Here is a 16,659-nt window from a genome sequence, read left to right on the forward strand (position 1 = left end):
GGGCAAGCGAAGTGACGCCGCCAACAGTCCAGAAACAACTTCTGCCAGCGCCTAGGGAAGACATATTGTCGGCCAGACGTCATCTACATGCTGTGATCGCCGCATAATCGACGTGGCCGGCGTGATCGGTGTCCATCTTCAGCTCCCCAGCGGCCATCAACGGAATGCAGCTAAATCTGCATTTGACAACGCTGTGGCAACGAAGCACGATTGGGGAAGCAGTCAGGATCGCCAAAGCGCCGCTTGGCCAGCCCGTGGGCGATCAGCGGGGTGCATGGACCTCCAACCACCGGAACTGGAAACTTGTCTACAATACCTCCGTACACTACCTTTGACTTCTCAATACTCCGGGCGCTGTGTTCGCCTCTCACTCTCTTCCCTGAGATACACCACCACACCGGGCCGTTGCGCTGCTGATCAACTTTTTGCACACAGCGGGAGCATAGCAGATGGTGGACGGTGGATGGCGAATGGCGGATGGCTTGGAAAGCACAAATGGGCGCAGGTTGACTCGTTTGCACAGTCACCGTTTCGAAACACATTGTGGAGCACCCCCCGCTCCTCTCAACTTGCCCTCGCAACCAGCCATTGCGAGCCCCATCCGTGCCCCTTCCATCTCCAATGCTTTCACAATGTCACCGTTTTGAGATGTGATCCCTCCCGTCGTACGCATAACCCTGTTGTTGCTCCGTGTGTGGGCGCAAGTAGTATACAGTGCTACAAGCGGCACTGGCCTAACCCAGATCGCATTCCACAGCCCCTGCGCTGTGCGCCACGATCTAGCATCTTGGGGAAGCTGGTCAGCGCCGCAAACGCACCATTCCGCTTGGCAAATGCTTCGTTGCACCAGCAGGCTCCCATTTCTTCGGCATTTATTTCGGCGAGCTCATCAATCTCAAACATCAAACCGGGGAGACCCCCACCGCTGGCCCTTGAGGCTTGATCAAGTCCCCTCTTTTGGCCACATCACCAAGCCTAGAACCCTCTCTCACGGTGGTTGGCATATCGACGCTCTAGACTCACAACTATCGCCACATGAAGTCACCGGATTGAGCGCATTGGGTACGTCGGAAAGTGATCGCCTAGATGTTTGTTAAAACTAGCTTAAGATCACCGATTATGCTCGGTTGGATCAGCTACATCCCGGACGGGATCATGCGCGCCACCCCCGCGTGCCCATGTCTCCGGCACCACTGGCGGCGCGGAACCGGTTGCCGGTCCGTTAACAGTGTGTTTGGTTGCCCGCCATGGCGGCTGCCAGAAATGGCTCCAATCTCCGTGCCTGATCGGGGGGTCTTTTGGGAAGTCCGCTGGCCCCGTCTTTGATCGCCAGCCGTCTTTCAGGGATGCAGCCATGAATTCGGACAAATCCGAGGCATCGAATGGCGGGCCCACTACAGGAGCCAGGCGGGGCCGATTATTCGACCGAGAGTTACGTTACCTTCTTAGCACATCTTCTAGTTTAATCGGCTTACGACTAAGGCGACATCAACGGTGACCGCGACGGCGAAGGACGGAAAACTAATCAACGTAGGGAACTATGTTCAACAGGCACTCCATTATTAACTATCAAACCAGAAACTCTCCAAGCCTATTCACACCTTCACCACCACCTCTGTCTGATCCTCGGGGACCTCCGCAGGCTCCACCTCGGCCACCAGGGCGAGCACACCACACTTGCTCGCCTGCCCGCCCGTCAGCACGAACTTGGCGTCGTCGGCCTCCAGAGCCGCGCGGATCGACGCCTCGTCGTGGTCCCGGACCAGGAAGACCTTGTTGAGCTGGCCCTCGATGGCGCACATGACGGGCCAGAGGTAGTCGCCGTCGCCGGCGACTGCGACGAGCATCTCGGCGCCGCCCGTGTCGGCCCGGACGGGGACGAGGCTGATCAGCCGCGAGCCGACGGGCAGCCGGTCCCACCCGGCCAGCCGCAGCCGCGACGCGCCCAGCCGCGACACCTCGCCCGGGAAGTAGTGCAGCAGCCGCGAGAGCGAGTCGCCCGCCACCACGTACGGCGTCTCGCCGCCGTCCGCCAGCATCATCGCCGCGAGCACCGTGCCGTTGGTGAGCAGCGAGAGCTCCTCGGCCGTCCCCACCGCCGACAGGAACAGGTTACCGTTGTTGGCCGGGTAGAGCTGCAGCGCGCCCGTCGTGTCGCGGATCGTGACGATGCCGTAGCCCGGCTCGGCGGTGGCTTCGGCGGCGGGGCTGCTGGTGGAGGTGGCGGTCGTCTCCGTGTTTGTAGCCGTCCCGGTGGCTGAGGTTGAGGGCGCTTCGGTAGTGGCCTCGATCTCCGTAGTGGAGGTGGTTGTGGGCTCCGCGGCGGGCGTGGTCGAGGTAGCCAGGGTGGTTGCGGTAGTGGTTGAGGTCGGGGGGATGTAACCTCCACCACCGCCACCGCCGCCGTCGTCGATGATCAGACGCTTGTTAAAGGAGCCGTCGGCGCGCATCAGCTTGATCTGCTCGTTCTCGACACCGGTGATCATGTACAGAGGCCCGTCCTCGCCGTACCGGGTGTCGCGGGTACCAGATGACAGCAGACTTGACGATGCCGACCCAGGTGTCGCCGAACAGGGCGTTCTCGAGCGTAGTCACGGCGCGGTTCCTGGAATTGTAGTACAGCACGTTGAACGCGTTCTGGTTGCGGACCTGCGACAGACCGTAGGCGACCTCGACAATCCTGATCCAGGGCACGTCACCGGGCCGCGGATAGTTGGGCACCAGCATGCTCGACCCCGGCGCAGACGAGATGGGCCCCGGGCGGATCGTGACAATCCCGCGATCCTGCGCGCCGACCCACGAGCGGGTCTCGGCGCCGAACCGGTACAGCATGAAGGTGGACTTGGGATGGCCAGGGATGCGGTCCTGCGTGGTGCTCTGGCGAACCGCGTTTGTGTCGATCTCGATGCGGTTGCCAACTTGCCAGTTCTGGATGGCGTAGCCCGTGATGTCGGCGGTGCCGTAGACGACGCTGAGGATCTCGAAAGGGCTCATCAGCATCATCGAGTGGAAGATGCCGTTGCGAGAGGGGCCGGCGCGGGACCGTGCCCAACAGTTGACTTGCGCCCCCGGACCGTCGACGCCGTATGACACCCCGGCGCAGTTACCCTGCCCAGCGCACCATGACATGCACTCCTCCATGGTGTTGGTCCATGTCTGAACAGTGTCGTAGTACATGTAATCCGAGTTGCACTTGATCTGCCACTGGTTGCCCTTGTCGTCTGTGTATACCTGTCCGTTCGCCTGGGGGCACTTGAGCAGGCCGTTATCCTCTCGGAGGTCCGGCAGGTCGGGGAGCTCGGGCTCCTCCGGCTGGTCCCATCCGATACAGCCCTCAGCCAGGGCAGGGCTAGCCCACTCGTGCAGCGTCCATTCTGGGCCGTCGTCAATCTCCAAAGTCACTTCGTTGGTAAGAGCAATGTCCCATGCGATGCCCAGGCACCCGTCGCTGCCGACCGAGTTCTCGTCGGTGCCCGCGTTGATCTCAAACTCAGCCGTGCCGGTCAGCGCGGGCGTGTCGACGAGAGCAGCGCCCTTCTTGAACACGCCGTTGAGGATGTCGATGCCGAACCACAGCTTGACGGGCAGGCCGACGGAGGCCGTGGCCGTGACGCCGCCGCGGACCTGGAAGGTGCGGTCGATCTCGGGCGTCCACCCGGACTTGGAAGACCGCTCGGGGTGGACCATGTCGAGCGTGGCCTCGAAGCCGGGCCAGGTCAGGGACGCGCCGGTGAGGATCTGGCCCTCGGCTTCGACGCCCACCATCGCCTTGGCGCTGAGGATGATCTTGGGCCCGAGCGTGACGATGCCCGGGATAGACCAGCCGGGAAGCCCCTTGGAGAAGAGCTCCTTCTCCCACCCCTTCTCCCACTGGGCGAAGGCGTTGACCCCCAGGTACATGCCGACATACATGTTGCCGCTGATGCCGATTGCGGCTTCCTTGACGCCGCTCAGGGGCGTCGCGTTGATTCTGCCGGTGGCCTTGACGGAGCCGCGGACGCCGCAGTTGACGCAGTAAAGCTCGATGCCGGGCTCGGGGTTGGGCGAGCCGATGAACTCGTCGACCAGGCTGTCGAGGGTGGCTTGGAAGCCGAGAACTTCTCGTCGTCCGCGCCCATCTTGAACGTGTACATCTTGATTGCCTTGCCCCACGGCGATTCGACCTCCACGGTGGACGGAGGGCCGAGCGCCAGCGGGAGCGTCAGCGAGTTCTCGTACTTGCCCGTCACGGCAAATGCGATGAGCTTGACCGCGTTGACGGCGAGCGCCACGGAGACCTTGGCGACCGCGATGGCCGTGTTGACGACGATTTGCGCCGCCTTCTTGACGACCTCAACGACGGTCTTGGCGACGGCGACGACCACCGTCGCTACGACCTTGACGACAGTGATAACGGCCTTAGTTATTGCCTTGAATAGGGACTTGAAGAAACGTCCTTCGAGGACGTCCGCGTCTTCGGCAGGGGCGGCAAGGGACAAAACAGCCTGAGAAAGCTAAGATTAGTCACCGGACCTGCAAAGATGGATATCATACTACCCCATAGTACTCACCTCGATATCACCGCCAGCAGCGCTGTAGTAGCCAAGCTTGTCATCGAGGGCTTTGTCAAAGCTGTTGCCGCAGGGCACGGCGGGAAGGCCGTGAAGGGTATCCGCGGAGGGTGTACCGCACGCCTCATCCTGCTCTTCGGAGGCAGCGGGGGTAGTGATATTGCCAAAGTCGATGACCAGGTCGTCAAACACGTCCGCAAGCTGGACAAGCTGGCCGAGCGCCTCGAACGACAGCGAGTCCTCGCGGAACGACACAGTGTGGGCGAGGAAGAAGGCGTTCTGCGCAGGGTCGTCACCACAGGAATCGGCAGACGTAATGAGGAGGACATCGTCACCAGTGGGCCAGTTCTCCGCGGCGAAATAGTAGGGAAACGAGATGTTGAATCGGCCGTGCAGCGTGCCCGCCTCGCAGACGATGTCCTTGATGAAGATGGAATGACCGAGGGCGATGGAGGGGTATGCGTAAGTGATGTTGAGGCGGACTGTACGGGTTCGGCCTCGCCATCATCGTTCACGCCCTGCTCACCGTTGTACCAGAGCTCGGAGACGGGATTAGGCGTCAGCACACCGGTGCCGGCCATGTTGACGCCGGGGGCGGCACGGGGCCGAGAGTTGCCACTGGCGCAGCCTCCAGCTCAATGGGCTCGGCAAAATCATCCGTCTCGGTACCCGAGCCAGGATCCATTGGGGTGGCGCTCGGGAAGGTGAAGACGTTGCCCGGTGCGCGTAGCTGCTCGGCCGTCCACACGTGGGCCGCCTGGTGAGGCTCTCCGCTGAGTTCCTTCTTCAAGTAGCACGCCGGGGCGGCAAAGCTACCAGCGTGTCAGTTCGTGCCGTATCATGTCGCGGGCCTCCCGATGGCTTGCTTACCTGACATCGATACACTCGGTGTTGGCATCGCAGGCCGCGATACACTCTTCGAAAGTCGAAGTGGTGGTGGCCGTTAGATCGCCGCCGCCAAAGTCAACACCGCACAAGATCTGATAGAGACCTCCGCTCGGGGACCCATACCGCTTGCCGTCGCTAGGCTTGCCCTCTCCACAGTCGAGCGGCTTGTTGTCCGTCGTCGTCGGGGTTGTCTTGGGCTTGCGCACGGCACCCCAGACGGCGGCATTGTCGACGGCCGCCTTCTGCTCGCCCTTGAGGTAGCACCCTCCGTTGACGTAGGCAACATTGAGGCAGTCGGAGCGCGCGTCACAGGCCTCGATACATTCTTCGAAGGAAGCGGTAGACAGGCCGAGCAGATCACCACCGGCGTAGTCCTTGCCGCAAGTGACCTCAAAGCTGTCAACGGTGGCTTCAAAGATCTCGCCGTCGCTCTTGTTATCCTCACAAGAGAGACTCGGGTCCTCGTTGGCGCCGCCCGTACCGGGCTCGACCACCTTGGCAGTCCAGACCCAGTCTCTCTCGGCAGCCTCCCCGAGCTTGTTCTTCATATAGCAGGCAGTGCCGGCATAGCTGACGTCGACGCAACCGGGGGTAGTGGCGCAGGCGTCAATGCACTCGGCGAAGGTAGTCTTGTCGGTACCGGCGATATCTCCGCCGGCATAGTCGATTCCGCACAGAATTTGGAAGACCGTACCGCTCACAGACGTGTAAGTGGATTGATCGCTGGCCCCGCCGACGCAGGTCAGCTGGGGCTCGTTGTTGTCGCCACCGTCGCCGCCAGATCCAGTCTCTCTGCATGGGAGCCTCAAGCTTGTTCTTCAAGTAGCAAGACTCGCCGACGTAGCTGACGTCGATGCAACCAGGTATGGCGTCACACGCATCAATACAGCCCGCAAACGTTGTCGACTGCGTGGCGCCGATGTCTCCGCCGGCATAGTCGACTCCGCATTCGATCTGGTAGACGGCACCGCTGGGACCGGTGTAAGTGGCTTGGTCGTGCGCTTTGCCGACGCATGTCACCTCGGGCCCTACAGCGACGGCGAGGGAGCTCGGGAGGCTGGCCAGGCTCAAAATGGCGAGCCGGCGAAGCGGCCTACCCATGATAGCCAAAGAAAGGCAAAAGAAAGGTTGTACCGTCGAGTTGTTGTCGAAACGAGGGTACGTGGAGTTGAGTCGCCCACTAATACCACACCACAAGGACCGGACTGAAGACAAGTGTTTCAAGGTATTCAAACGAAGGGACACGACCACATACGCGGCGCAATGCGAGACACTGGAGGGGAGAAGATCAGAACGAGGGCCACCGATAGTCCTCCAGTTATATAGATAATAACGCATTAAGCCTTTCTCATGTTTGTTTAATTACTCCTGTTGAGTGCCTGTGGCGGCTGAGCAGTCTAATCTGTCAACACATGCCCGCCATATCCCGGGGTATTAGCTAGCCTCTCCGAGACGGATTGAGGTGATGAAACTCGCAAGGAGCTATTGGCCATATTCGGCGCTATGCCCATACCGGCCACGTGGGTTCTGTTGTACATCGCGGGACTTGTGAAGGACCGGGGATCCGGGGTGGTCAGCCGCATCCAGGCGGATATCACACAAGCTAGGGAGCTGACAGTGCACATTGTCCAATGGTTCGATGGGTCCGGATTTTAACTAGTACACTAGGATCCGAGCGGATGGGTCACCCATGTCACTTCTTCGATCACGTTGAACTCTAAACATACGGCATACCACGAAACCCTTATCTGTCAGACGGATGAACCAGGCAGTCTAATGAACCTACGGCGAGATCCAAGAAACTCGGAGAGGCAAGGCATCGAAAAGAAACAAGAGGCAATTTGCATCACCCAGCCCAGGCCCCGGGGTCCGCACTATCACCTCTCAGCTGCCGCTGAAAACGACTACCCGGATCCACTCTCGCCCAAACCAGACAGGCAAGGATCTAGAGTATTGCACTAGTTGGGCTGGCGGCTCCGCCCCGGTCTAGAACATCGGGGGCAGCGTGATGTCCGTTCGCTCTGTCGGGTGGGATCGAAACCCTTTCGATGCCATCGACGCATCACGAGAATGATCTCATTTCCGCGGGGGCGCGCTATTGCCGCGTCCTCCCTAAGGCCGCAGCCTCTGGCGTTGTGCGTCTGGATGCGGTGTTGCCAACACATTCCCGTGCGTCTCTTACATGGCTGGGTGCAGGGATAGACCAGTTGGCTCCGCACAGTCCTCGGCTTTCTTCCGGATGGTTTCATCCGAAGCACAGCGAGTATTGAAAAGAAATGGGAACAGTGACTATCAGGATAATACCGCGTCGTTCCCGTTGAGGGGAATACTCGGTTCGAACACCAACAGGCTTCTTCCTGGCAGGGCGAGCAAAGACGTGAGTGCCGGTCAGCAGTCACATGTCTCCAGTTTAATGAGCTATGTTCCGGGTCACAAGGTCAGTTAACTGACCATCACAGCTCTCTGCTTAGCCAGGGCTGCGTTCCGTCGTCTGTTTCTGTATCTGTTTCGTCTCCTTTCCGAAGAGATGCTACCTCTGCGTAGATATCAAAAGAGCTTCGGTCTGCCAGGGCCACCCCTTACCAATGAAAAGAAGAGGCATGCAGGTTCGCGTTCACTTCGATACCCGAGGAGAGAAGCATGCCTCCAGAAGGGACAGCTTGCTGGCTATGATAGTGTCTTCAAGGCATGCAGTTGTTATAACAATTCGGGAAACGGTAGAAACCGTCGGCTTCATTAGGTAAGGTATGTTTCCGCTCCGGGGTACCGCCTTCATTATGTTACCCGGCCATCGAAAGCAGAGTTAGCGCCCAAACAGCCACCGTTGAGTAAACTTTCACTGTCCAAGCCTCATCTCAGCTACGAAGATTCTCATCCTCTGGGCGTGGTCCGACGCCCAGTCGCCTAGATCCCGCTCTACCACGAGGGCCAGCGAAGGGCCGAAGTGAGGTAAGCCTGGAAATATAGGCGAAGCGCCGTTTCGGAAGCCCGTCGCTCTTCGGCCGGCGTACTCGCGAACTCCCTCCGATGACTTCGGCTGGCAGAGTCCCTTAGCCGCGGTACAGGTAAGTAGCAGGTCACGCCATGTCGGAAAGAGGCAACTTGAATGAACAAGAAGAGTTCAAAATTAAATAATGATCCGATTCAAAGGTGCGCACAGCCAGCCACCTCATACACACAGCCATCTAAAGGCAAAGATCTAAATGCTGGATTATCCAGGAAACTAGACATAAAAAAAAAGGATGCCCGCTCGCAATGCAATCAAGCCAACCTCGCAAAAGCGAAACCAAACAAGTCTTGACTCCGGGTAAAGCATGGTGTCCCATCTTTCTCCAGCCCCCATGAAACGCCTCCTATCCCACAAACAGTAAGGTAGTATCTGCCAAGCACAGCCGCGGTCGGCCAGCGACCGCCTCCCGCCGTGCAGCGCTCGAGGCCGCTTTCACCCCCTCCGCTGAGCACCGATCTAGACAAGGCGGGTTATACCATTAACGCTTCAGCCTCAGATATAGCCGCCATCCACCTGGGGCGGACAGCTCTCCAACATCTCAATCCCCTTCACGCCGGCGCCGAAGTCCAGGATCAGGATCTTGGGATCCTGGCCGGAGCTGACGATCCGCCTGTAATCGCTCTTGGCGCTCAGCACCCAGCTGGAGTGCCACTTGGGGAAGTCCAGCAGCGGCTGGCCCGTCTCCATATCCCACACCTTGATGTCCGAGTCGTAGCTGCCGCTGACCAGGCGGCCGCTCACGCTGTCGACGTGCAGGCTGCGGACGAGGTTCTCGTGGGCCTTCATCTCGCGCACGCACTCGCCCGTGTTGGCGTCCCAGATGCGTATCGCCTTGTCGTTGCCGGCCGACGCGATGTAGCGGCCGTCCTCGGAGAACTGGCTGCACGCGAGCCCCTTGCTGTGGCCCAGGAACTCGCGTATGTTCTTGCCCGTGTCGATGTTCCACAGCTTGACGCGGAAGTCGCCGCTGCACGACACGATCGTGTTGCCGCGCATCTGCACCGCGTTGACCGGGCCCGAGTGCCCGCGCAGCTGCCGGAGGAGCGCCCCCGTGTTGCGGTCCCACACGCAGATCGACACGTCCTTGGAGCACGTGACGATGTGTTTCTCGTCAAAGACTAGGTCGAGGACGGCCGCCGAGTGGTGGCGTAGGCGGCGGATCGGGCGGTAGCCGCAGGCGGCATTGTACACGATGCAGGTCGAGTCTGAGGAACCCGTGACGAGGATGCGGTCGTCGTATTGGAGGCAGAGGATTGAGGCTTTGTGGTGGGTGGGAGGGCAGTACAGGGCCGGAATCGAGTGATACGCGCGGACGGGGCTCCGCGGTTGGCCGTCCGCGGACGGGGTGGGGTCGAGGTCCGGGAGGGTGGCGTAGTGCGCTGGGTTGCCGTGATCATCGTACAGGAGGGAGAAGGAGGAGTCGTTGACCACCTCCGGAGGGCCGATGATCAGCTTGCAGGCGAAGGTGTGCATGTCCCAGACACGGATCGTCCGGTCACGAGATCCGGTGATGATTTTGGACCTGTTTGCTGGTTAGCAGAGGGCTCATGGGACCAGAAAGTAGAGGGAGTGACATACTCGTCAAACTGCAAGCAGTAAATACTATCGGTGTGCCCATTCAGGTAGACCGGTCGTGCCTTGCCTTCCTTCCAGCGCCTGTCCAGTTCTACTTTTACCCTGTATATTTCCTTCCAATCATTTATTGGTCGAATAGGCGGCACCCCCAGGCCACTGCCCGGCTTGACATTGCCACTGGTGGCATACGTTGTCGTCTTCTCCCGCAGGAACGACTCGCGCCAGATGTGCTGGTTCCGGATTACTTGGGACCAGCCGGAACTGACCCTGCTGGCGATGTTTAATGTCGCGGCATCCAGCTGGGCTAACACTTGGATGGCCAGCTCCATCGGCAACCGGGAGATGAAGTCAACTTTGGCAATATCTGTTTCGTCACGGCCCAGTCTGACGTCTACTTCCACGTCCGAGTCAACTTCATCGCCCGGAACATACGCCTCCATCTCAGAGCTCGTCAGGGCGATCCCGATGCCGCTCTCGTGGTCACCCAATCCGTCTTCGGCGAGCCACCCGGGACGTGGACTGTCCATGAACTCGTAGCCCTGCAACCCATTGCATGCGATTGCCGCCGCCTGCCTGGCCGCGGCGCCGGTATTCCGTGGGATAATTGGCGGTTGCTCGCCGGATCCAGGTACGGGGAACGTTGGGGACTCGATGGGGCCGAGCTCGTGCTCGAATGCCCGCTCACCGTATCCTGTGTGGAGCATCCGCGAGTGCCGGTGGAAGCTAGTCGCCTGCCGCAGGCGGTGCCATGTCGAGTGGGATGTCGTGGGCCGCGCGGTGCCGTTGGAGGAGCCGGGGAACAAGGGCCTCGACGGCTGGCCGTCGTTACTGAAGGTCGTCGCTGCCGGTACCGAGGTTCGCCTGTGCACAAAGCCCTTCACCCCCGTCTTGAGCGAAACCGAGGCGCGGCGCAACATCCGCTTGAAGTTACCCTGATGGTGAGGTTTCGACGGGGAACCATCCTGGGCATAGTCTTCCAGGCCACCGAAGCCATGGCTCTTGCTCTTTGCGAGAGACAGGTTCTGATGCGCGGCGTCGCCATTGACATCGAGGAGTGACGATTTGGGGCGGTGCCGCCAAGGGAGCGAGACGCTCATGCTTCGGAATCGCGACTGCGGCGCATGCGCATCGTCGTGCGCGTCTTGGGACGCCGGTCGGATTGCGAGAGTGGACTCAGCACCGGCAAACATTGCTTCCTGCGCTGGCGCCCAGTCCTGCACCTGGATGATTCTGCGCGTCGTCGAATCCATTCCCGCAGACTTGTTGCGCGAAGCGGCCGCTTGTGGCTGGAGTAGAAAGACATCAACAGAGCCGACAGGAGGCATGGCCGAATTTGTAAAGGTCGGCTCGTGTCTAGCGCCGTGCTGCTAGGGACTGGTCCTATTCACGCGCGCAAGGTCTCGTACGTCGGCCCCTTTCCCCTTTTTTCCTCTTTGCTCCCCACGTGTCCCCCTCTCTGGTGGCCTCTGGTGGCGCCGGGGAAGACCCCAACAATTTCTTTTTTTTCTTTTCTTTTTTTTTTTTTTCCTTGTCCTTCGCGCAATCGAGACCGTCAGGGCAAATCAACGGCGACCGAGATCTGCATGGAATTGACCCGTTACAAAGAAGGTGGCGGGGACCAGAGAGAGCGAGAAGCGGCGGGCGGGTGCGGAGTCGAGGGGCGAATCGACAGGGAGAAACGAGTGGCAGCGCGTTCGTTCTGTAACGCTGGATCCGAGCGACGACGCCGAGTCAGGGTTCCGAAAGGTTCTTCGCCCTGCAGGTACGCGAACTGTCAACAATAAACCAAGAGCTCGCCGGGGAGGAGAGGACGGAGCAGTGCCAGGTTGAAGAAAGAATAGAAAGAGCGGCAGGCAGCGCGAGAGTGCAAGGACCAAAGAGGCGGGTGCGGCACCATCAAAATCTGTTGCTGTTTTTGGGGCGGCACAGGGGTCGCTGGTTGCTGCGGGCAGGGGGGTCCAAGGCAGGGATGAGGCTTTGGCAAGCCGGGTGACCACTTACAATTCCAGGAGGATGCCGTTTTGTTCTACGCGTACAGAGGAAGTGAGAGAACAAACCGTATGGAAGCCTCGTCCAAGCGCGATGCTGTTTCGCCGGCAGCCCGACGTGACCCGGACGTGACCCAGACGAGTACACCCCAAGGTAGGTACTGCGGATTAAGTGTCCGGTTTCTGGTAGCGATGCACAATCGTATATCCAAGACTCTTAACAGACTCTTTAAAACTGTACGAGCCATGACCCCATGCTTGGCTGTGGTGAAGCCAACCAGCGGTGAAGGGACTGGACACCCTGTGCGAGTCGTGCGCCGCTCATGTCAGAAACAAAAATTGCAGCGACTTCCAGGCTGCTCCACTGGCTATCGGGGAATTGCTGCTCTCCCCTGCCTAGATGCGCGACAGGCTGCAGGTCGACTGGAGAACGAAACGGCATCGCCGACGCGCCTGCGTCGATTCTTCGCTGCGGGGCCGTCATCTCTGGTTGGCTTGTTGGGCTTTTTGCCCTTTGGCCTTTTTGCTTGCAGCGCCCATCCCGGCTCGGGTTTGTTGCTTTTGTTTGGCCAGGGCACAGGGCGGACCGGCTGAGCTCAACCAACCAACGAAGGGTCCCCCCCAGACCCGCCTCAGCCGCAGCCCCTGGCAACGGCCCGCCCAACGGGTGGCAACACCGAACCCTCAGACCCTGAGCGCCGATCCACGGCAAAAGCTCATCAGTTGCGGAGTCTTGCATCGCGGATCCATCTCCCAAATGGAATATGCACAGATAAAACATCCCTCGCCCGCGTTAACGGCTCGACGCCCTAAATCCTTCTGTCCCACCGCTACTTACCCGGGAAACGACATAGAGCGGAACAAACATAACGTTATCGATGAGTCTCAGATGACCAGAATCGCCATTGGAAATCTGACCGAGGCAGTCAGGTACGTATCTGCAAAGTACTCAAGGTAATTACTCCTTTGCCAGCGACAGCAAATACATCCTAGACTCGGCCGAGTTCCGAGTCAAGATTTTGCAAGCCACGGAGATGGAAGTCCGTGTCATTACCTACATTATACATTAAATCGAGAATTCGCTGTTGTAGCCGCCGAATTTGGCTAGGCCGCCCTCTTGTAACTGACAAATGTTATAATACGGATTTCGTTCGGCACTTTACCGAACAAGAAGCTGAGAGGCAGATTATAAAACGACTAGAAGTTCTTACTATTAAGTAGTATGATATAGCTCTCTATAATTAGCTTAAGGATGTTAAAATGATACGGAAACACACATCTACACGCACATACCCATCAAAAAAAGGGGGAGGACAAAGGTAGCCAAATGCTAGACAGACAAGATAAACAAGACAGGCTAGGCGACACCACCACAAATTGGGTCCCTGTAGCCTCGACAAGGTAAAAAAAGAAACATGTGTAGATAGGGCTCCTTCCGGTCAGAAGGAGATCGCTTTGACGCAAAGAAAGCTCGTCAATTGAGCCTGCAACAGGCGTGGAAAAGAGTGCTGAATTGATTGTCTTGTCTAAGGAGCAATGGCCAGGACGGCCTTATGTATGGTGCAAAAGAAAAATGGGCCCACGGCAAGTTCCAGCCCTCGGGGCGCCATCCTAGCAAGTGTGTCCCTCTGACCAGAGGGAGCCTACCCTCTGGGGGGAGTTTTCCCCAACTCAACAGGCACCGCCTCAGCCCAGAAGACGCTCAAGACGATGGCGACCGCTGCTTCTGCCTCGGTCATCTGGCAAAATACCAACTTGTAAATATCGGCAAAGAGCCCCGCCGTCGTTGGCGTGCTAGACTTTAGGGGATACACTCCCTCGAGACTCAAGAGTACACCGTGGTGGATGACGGCTCGGAGGGCCTTTGGAGAGTCGTCCGTCTTGCGGATCTGCGGTAACACGCGCAAAATGGCAGCGGGATTCCCGTCAAGGAGGCCCATGAGAAGTGACAGCTCACCCCAGGCGGTTTCGGTCCATTTAGCCGTCATAACACCAGCATTTGGTATCGTCCTCGTGCTTAGTTCGATGGCTTGGGCGAGATCCAGGCAGCCGAGTCAAAAGTGCGCCTGATTGATTTCTCGGACTAGTACTTCTTCATCCTCATCGACGCCGTCTAGGAATGCGAGACCTCGCACTTCTAAAGGGCGGCTTCCGGCAATGGCGTAGACCGTGGCCCTTGTTCGCTTGGTGTTGCGGACTCCAAGGATTCCCTGGGCGAGCCTGGCCAAGTACTCGTAGATGATGCCTCCTCGGCCGCGTTGGATGGCGTGCAACCCGTCCAAAACAACGGCTAATTACATGGCGAACTGAATCAGGGCAAGCCGCCCAGAACGCGGCCGAGCGATAGATACAGGCGACCGCCTGCTACAGCCCAGGTCATCCCACTTCGTTTCTACAGGCTTGAAACTAGGTACCTACGGGTAGGGCATCGAAGACTGTCTCAATTTACATAGATGAAATACCTGAGATATCAACTTGTACACCTTATTGACGCCATGGACGGCTGTCGCTTTTTCCTCCTCCAGACGCCCTGCATGGTGTCCGAAATCCCGAGCATGATGGGACGGATCGTGGCTTACAAGCTTGAGCCTCTGCGCAAGTGTGCACCGTTCGGCTTCCCCGCGTCCAAGAGAGACAGCAACGACAAGGCACACAATCCCCAGGACATCATCCCCGGCATCCTCCCCGGAGTCCTCCGTGTCAACCAGCCGCAAGGACGTGCTATTGGCGGCCACCGACAATGGGCTCCGGCTGTCGCTCGGCATGCTGTTTGGCATTGACTCAATGACTTCGGGCGGGCCAAGCACAGTAGCGTCCAACTCGACGCGGCCGGGGTCAAGACGTACGTGTTGAGCAACCCGGATGCCATCTTTGACCAGCTCATGGCGAATGCCTGCTATGCCGCCGACGTGTAGCGGCTCTTTGCCGGCTTCAAGAAGCGACACGCCCTCTTCGTCACAAGCTTCCTCACCACGTCGGGCGCTACGTGGACCTGGCGCTAGAGAGAGGAGCGCGCGCGGGCTTTTAACACGGACATTTCCGCTGCCGCAGTCGCCGCCGCTGCCGGTGGGCTGCCGCCCATCATCCCCAGCGAGCTGGCAGACCCCATCATTGAGCCCTCGCACAAGGTACGGGGTAGCATGCAGCAGACGATGCGGGTGGAGCAGGAGCACATCTTTACCATCTCCTACAGCCTTGTCAAGGTCGCCTACCACCTGAGCAAATGGTCACGGCGGGTAGCCGCCGCGAGCATCCGGGTCGGCCCGCCCACGGTCGCCAAGCCGAACGAGCTGGCGTTTGGTCATGGAGGATGAAGACCAGGACCAAGACTAGGACCAGGACGAGGCTCGCAGCGGCAGATTCCTCGTCGATATGGATGACGAGGGCGACCAAGACTCGGAAGACGACGAGGACGAGGGGAGCGGCAGCTGCCGGGAAGGTGACGGCGACGAAAGCGACGGGGATAGTGACAGGGATAGGACCGAGCAAGAGATGAATGCGCCGTATCTGACGCTGGACATTTGACACGAAGTACGCATTGACGACGGGAACTTTTAGTTAGCATTTGCATTATGGCGGCGGACGCCCAATGGTTTGCTGCCATGTGTCTTACACTTGCTGAAATAAGGGTCTGCTCCAGAGGCGCCGTTGTGACAGCCGAATGACCTGACTTTCCCCTCTGATATACCCAAAAATGCTGTACAACTCTTAAATGGTTACGTTTTACCCTTCGAGGTTCCAAATTTTGATGGTACTGTACTTGGGGTATAGAGCTTCGTTACAGCCTTTTTGCTATGAGGCAATGTACCGTACTATACTAGAGCGCTACCTCTAGCGCAAGCGCTAAATGCCTGTTGTGTTACACTCCCTTCCTACGGACTGTCAATACATTTCAAAGTGTCTAAAGGCAGGGGACAGATACAGGGCAGATATTGGTCTGCGAACGAAGGCCCTGTCGCTGCGTTGGTCTCCCCAATTGGGTAGACCGCAGAGAACCTCAACCTGCCCCTCGACCTCATTTGTTGCCTGAGGTTGGTTGTTCCCCGGGCATTGCCCTTCACTTGCCCGAAATGCCCACCCTCGTCCCCCACACGAGCCCTATATCCTAATTAAGGACGGAATCCTGATTTTCTTCTACGTCGACGATATTGTCTTGGGTTATAAGAAAGAAAAGGCAGCCGTTGCCCAGACACTGATCAACCTGCTGCAACGAAAATACCAGCTTACAGGCGGGGATGACTTACGATGGTTCCTGGGTATCGAAGTTATAAGGGATCGATCTAAAGGATTGATCTGGCTGTCGCAAACGGCTTACCTTGACAAGATTGTCAACCTGGCTACTGAAATGGAGCGGAAAACACACATCCACTCCATCAACAAAACAACAAGATAACAAAACAAGGGGAGGGACAACGACTGAGAAACCCGACAACAAACCAGGATTCCCAGCAACGTGGCTTGGACCAAAGTAGCAACAAAGACAGGTAGGACTCCCTCTGATCAGAGGGAGGCCGCAAAGACAGCTCCCAATGGAGTAAGCAAATCGAAAGAAAGAATTGGTTAAACTGTTGATCTTGACTGTCCTTGACTGTCAAGGCCGACAGTCAGGACAGTCTTAAATACAGAAAAAAAGTGGGTCCTCAGTCCG

At 58.4% G+C, this 16,659-nt stretch overlaps 3 protein-coding genes across 3 annotated transcripts; 1 reads left to right on the forward strand and 2 right to left on the reverse strand.

Moving 5' to 3' along the window:
* Positions 1–1,595: 1,595 nt before the first annotated feature.
* Positions 1,596–6,539, reverse strand: MFIFM68171_10202 (uncharacterized protein; the record flags this gene model as incomplete). Its single annotated transcript, XM_071065621.1, has 7 exons — positions 1,596–2,459; positions 2,512–4,069; positions 4,132–4,484; positions 4,551–5,032; positions 5,220–5,362; positions 5,421–6,230; positions 6,316–6,539. 7 exons carry the CDS (start codon positions 6,537–6,539, stop codon positions 1,596–1,598), a joined length of 4,434 nt encoding a protein of 1,477 aa, XP_070921722.1.
* Positions 6,540–8,940: 2,401 nt separating this feature from the next.
* On the reverse strand, positions 8,941–11,348 carry MFIFM68171_10203 (F-box and WD-40 domain protein 1/11; the record flags this gene model as incomplete). The annotated part of the gene is made up of 2 exons (XM_071065622.1): positions 8,941–9,970; positions 10,027–11,348. The coding sequence occupies 2 exons, from the start codon at positions 11,346–11,348 to the stop codon at positions 8,941–8,943; spliced, it is 2,352 nt and encodes a 783-aa protein (XP_070921723.1).
* A 3,158-nt stretch (positions 11,349–14,506) lies between these two features.
* Positions 14,507–15,536, forward strand: MFIFM68171_10204 (uncharacterized protein; the record flags this gene model as incomplete). Its single annotated transcript, XM_071065623.1, has 4 exons — positions 14,507–14,610; positions 14,675–14,853; positions 15,063–15,306; positions 15,371–15,536. The coding sequence occupies 4 exons, from the start codon at positions 14,507–14,509 to the stop codon at positions 15,534–15,536; spliced, it is 693 nt and encodes a 230-aa protein (XP_070921724.1).
* Between the last annotated feature and the right edge of the window lie 1,123 nt (positions 15,537–16,659).

This window comes from Madurella fahalii (genome assembly GCF_045866475.1).
Source record: "Madurella fahalii IFM 68171 DNA, scaffold_6, whole genome shotgun sequence".
In the NCBI taxonomy this organism is placed as follows: Eukaryota; Fungi; Ascomycota; class Sordariomycetes; order Sordariales; genus Madurella; species Madurella fahalii.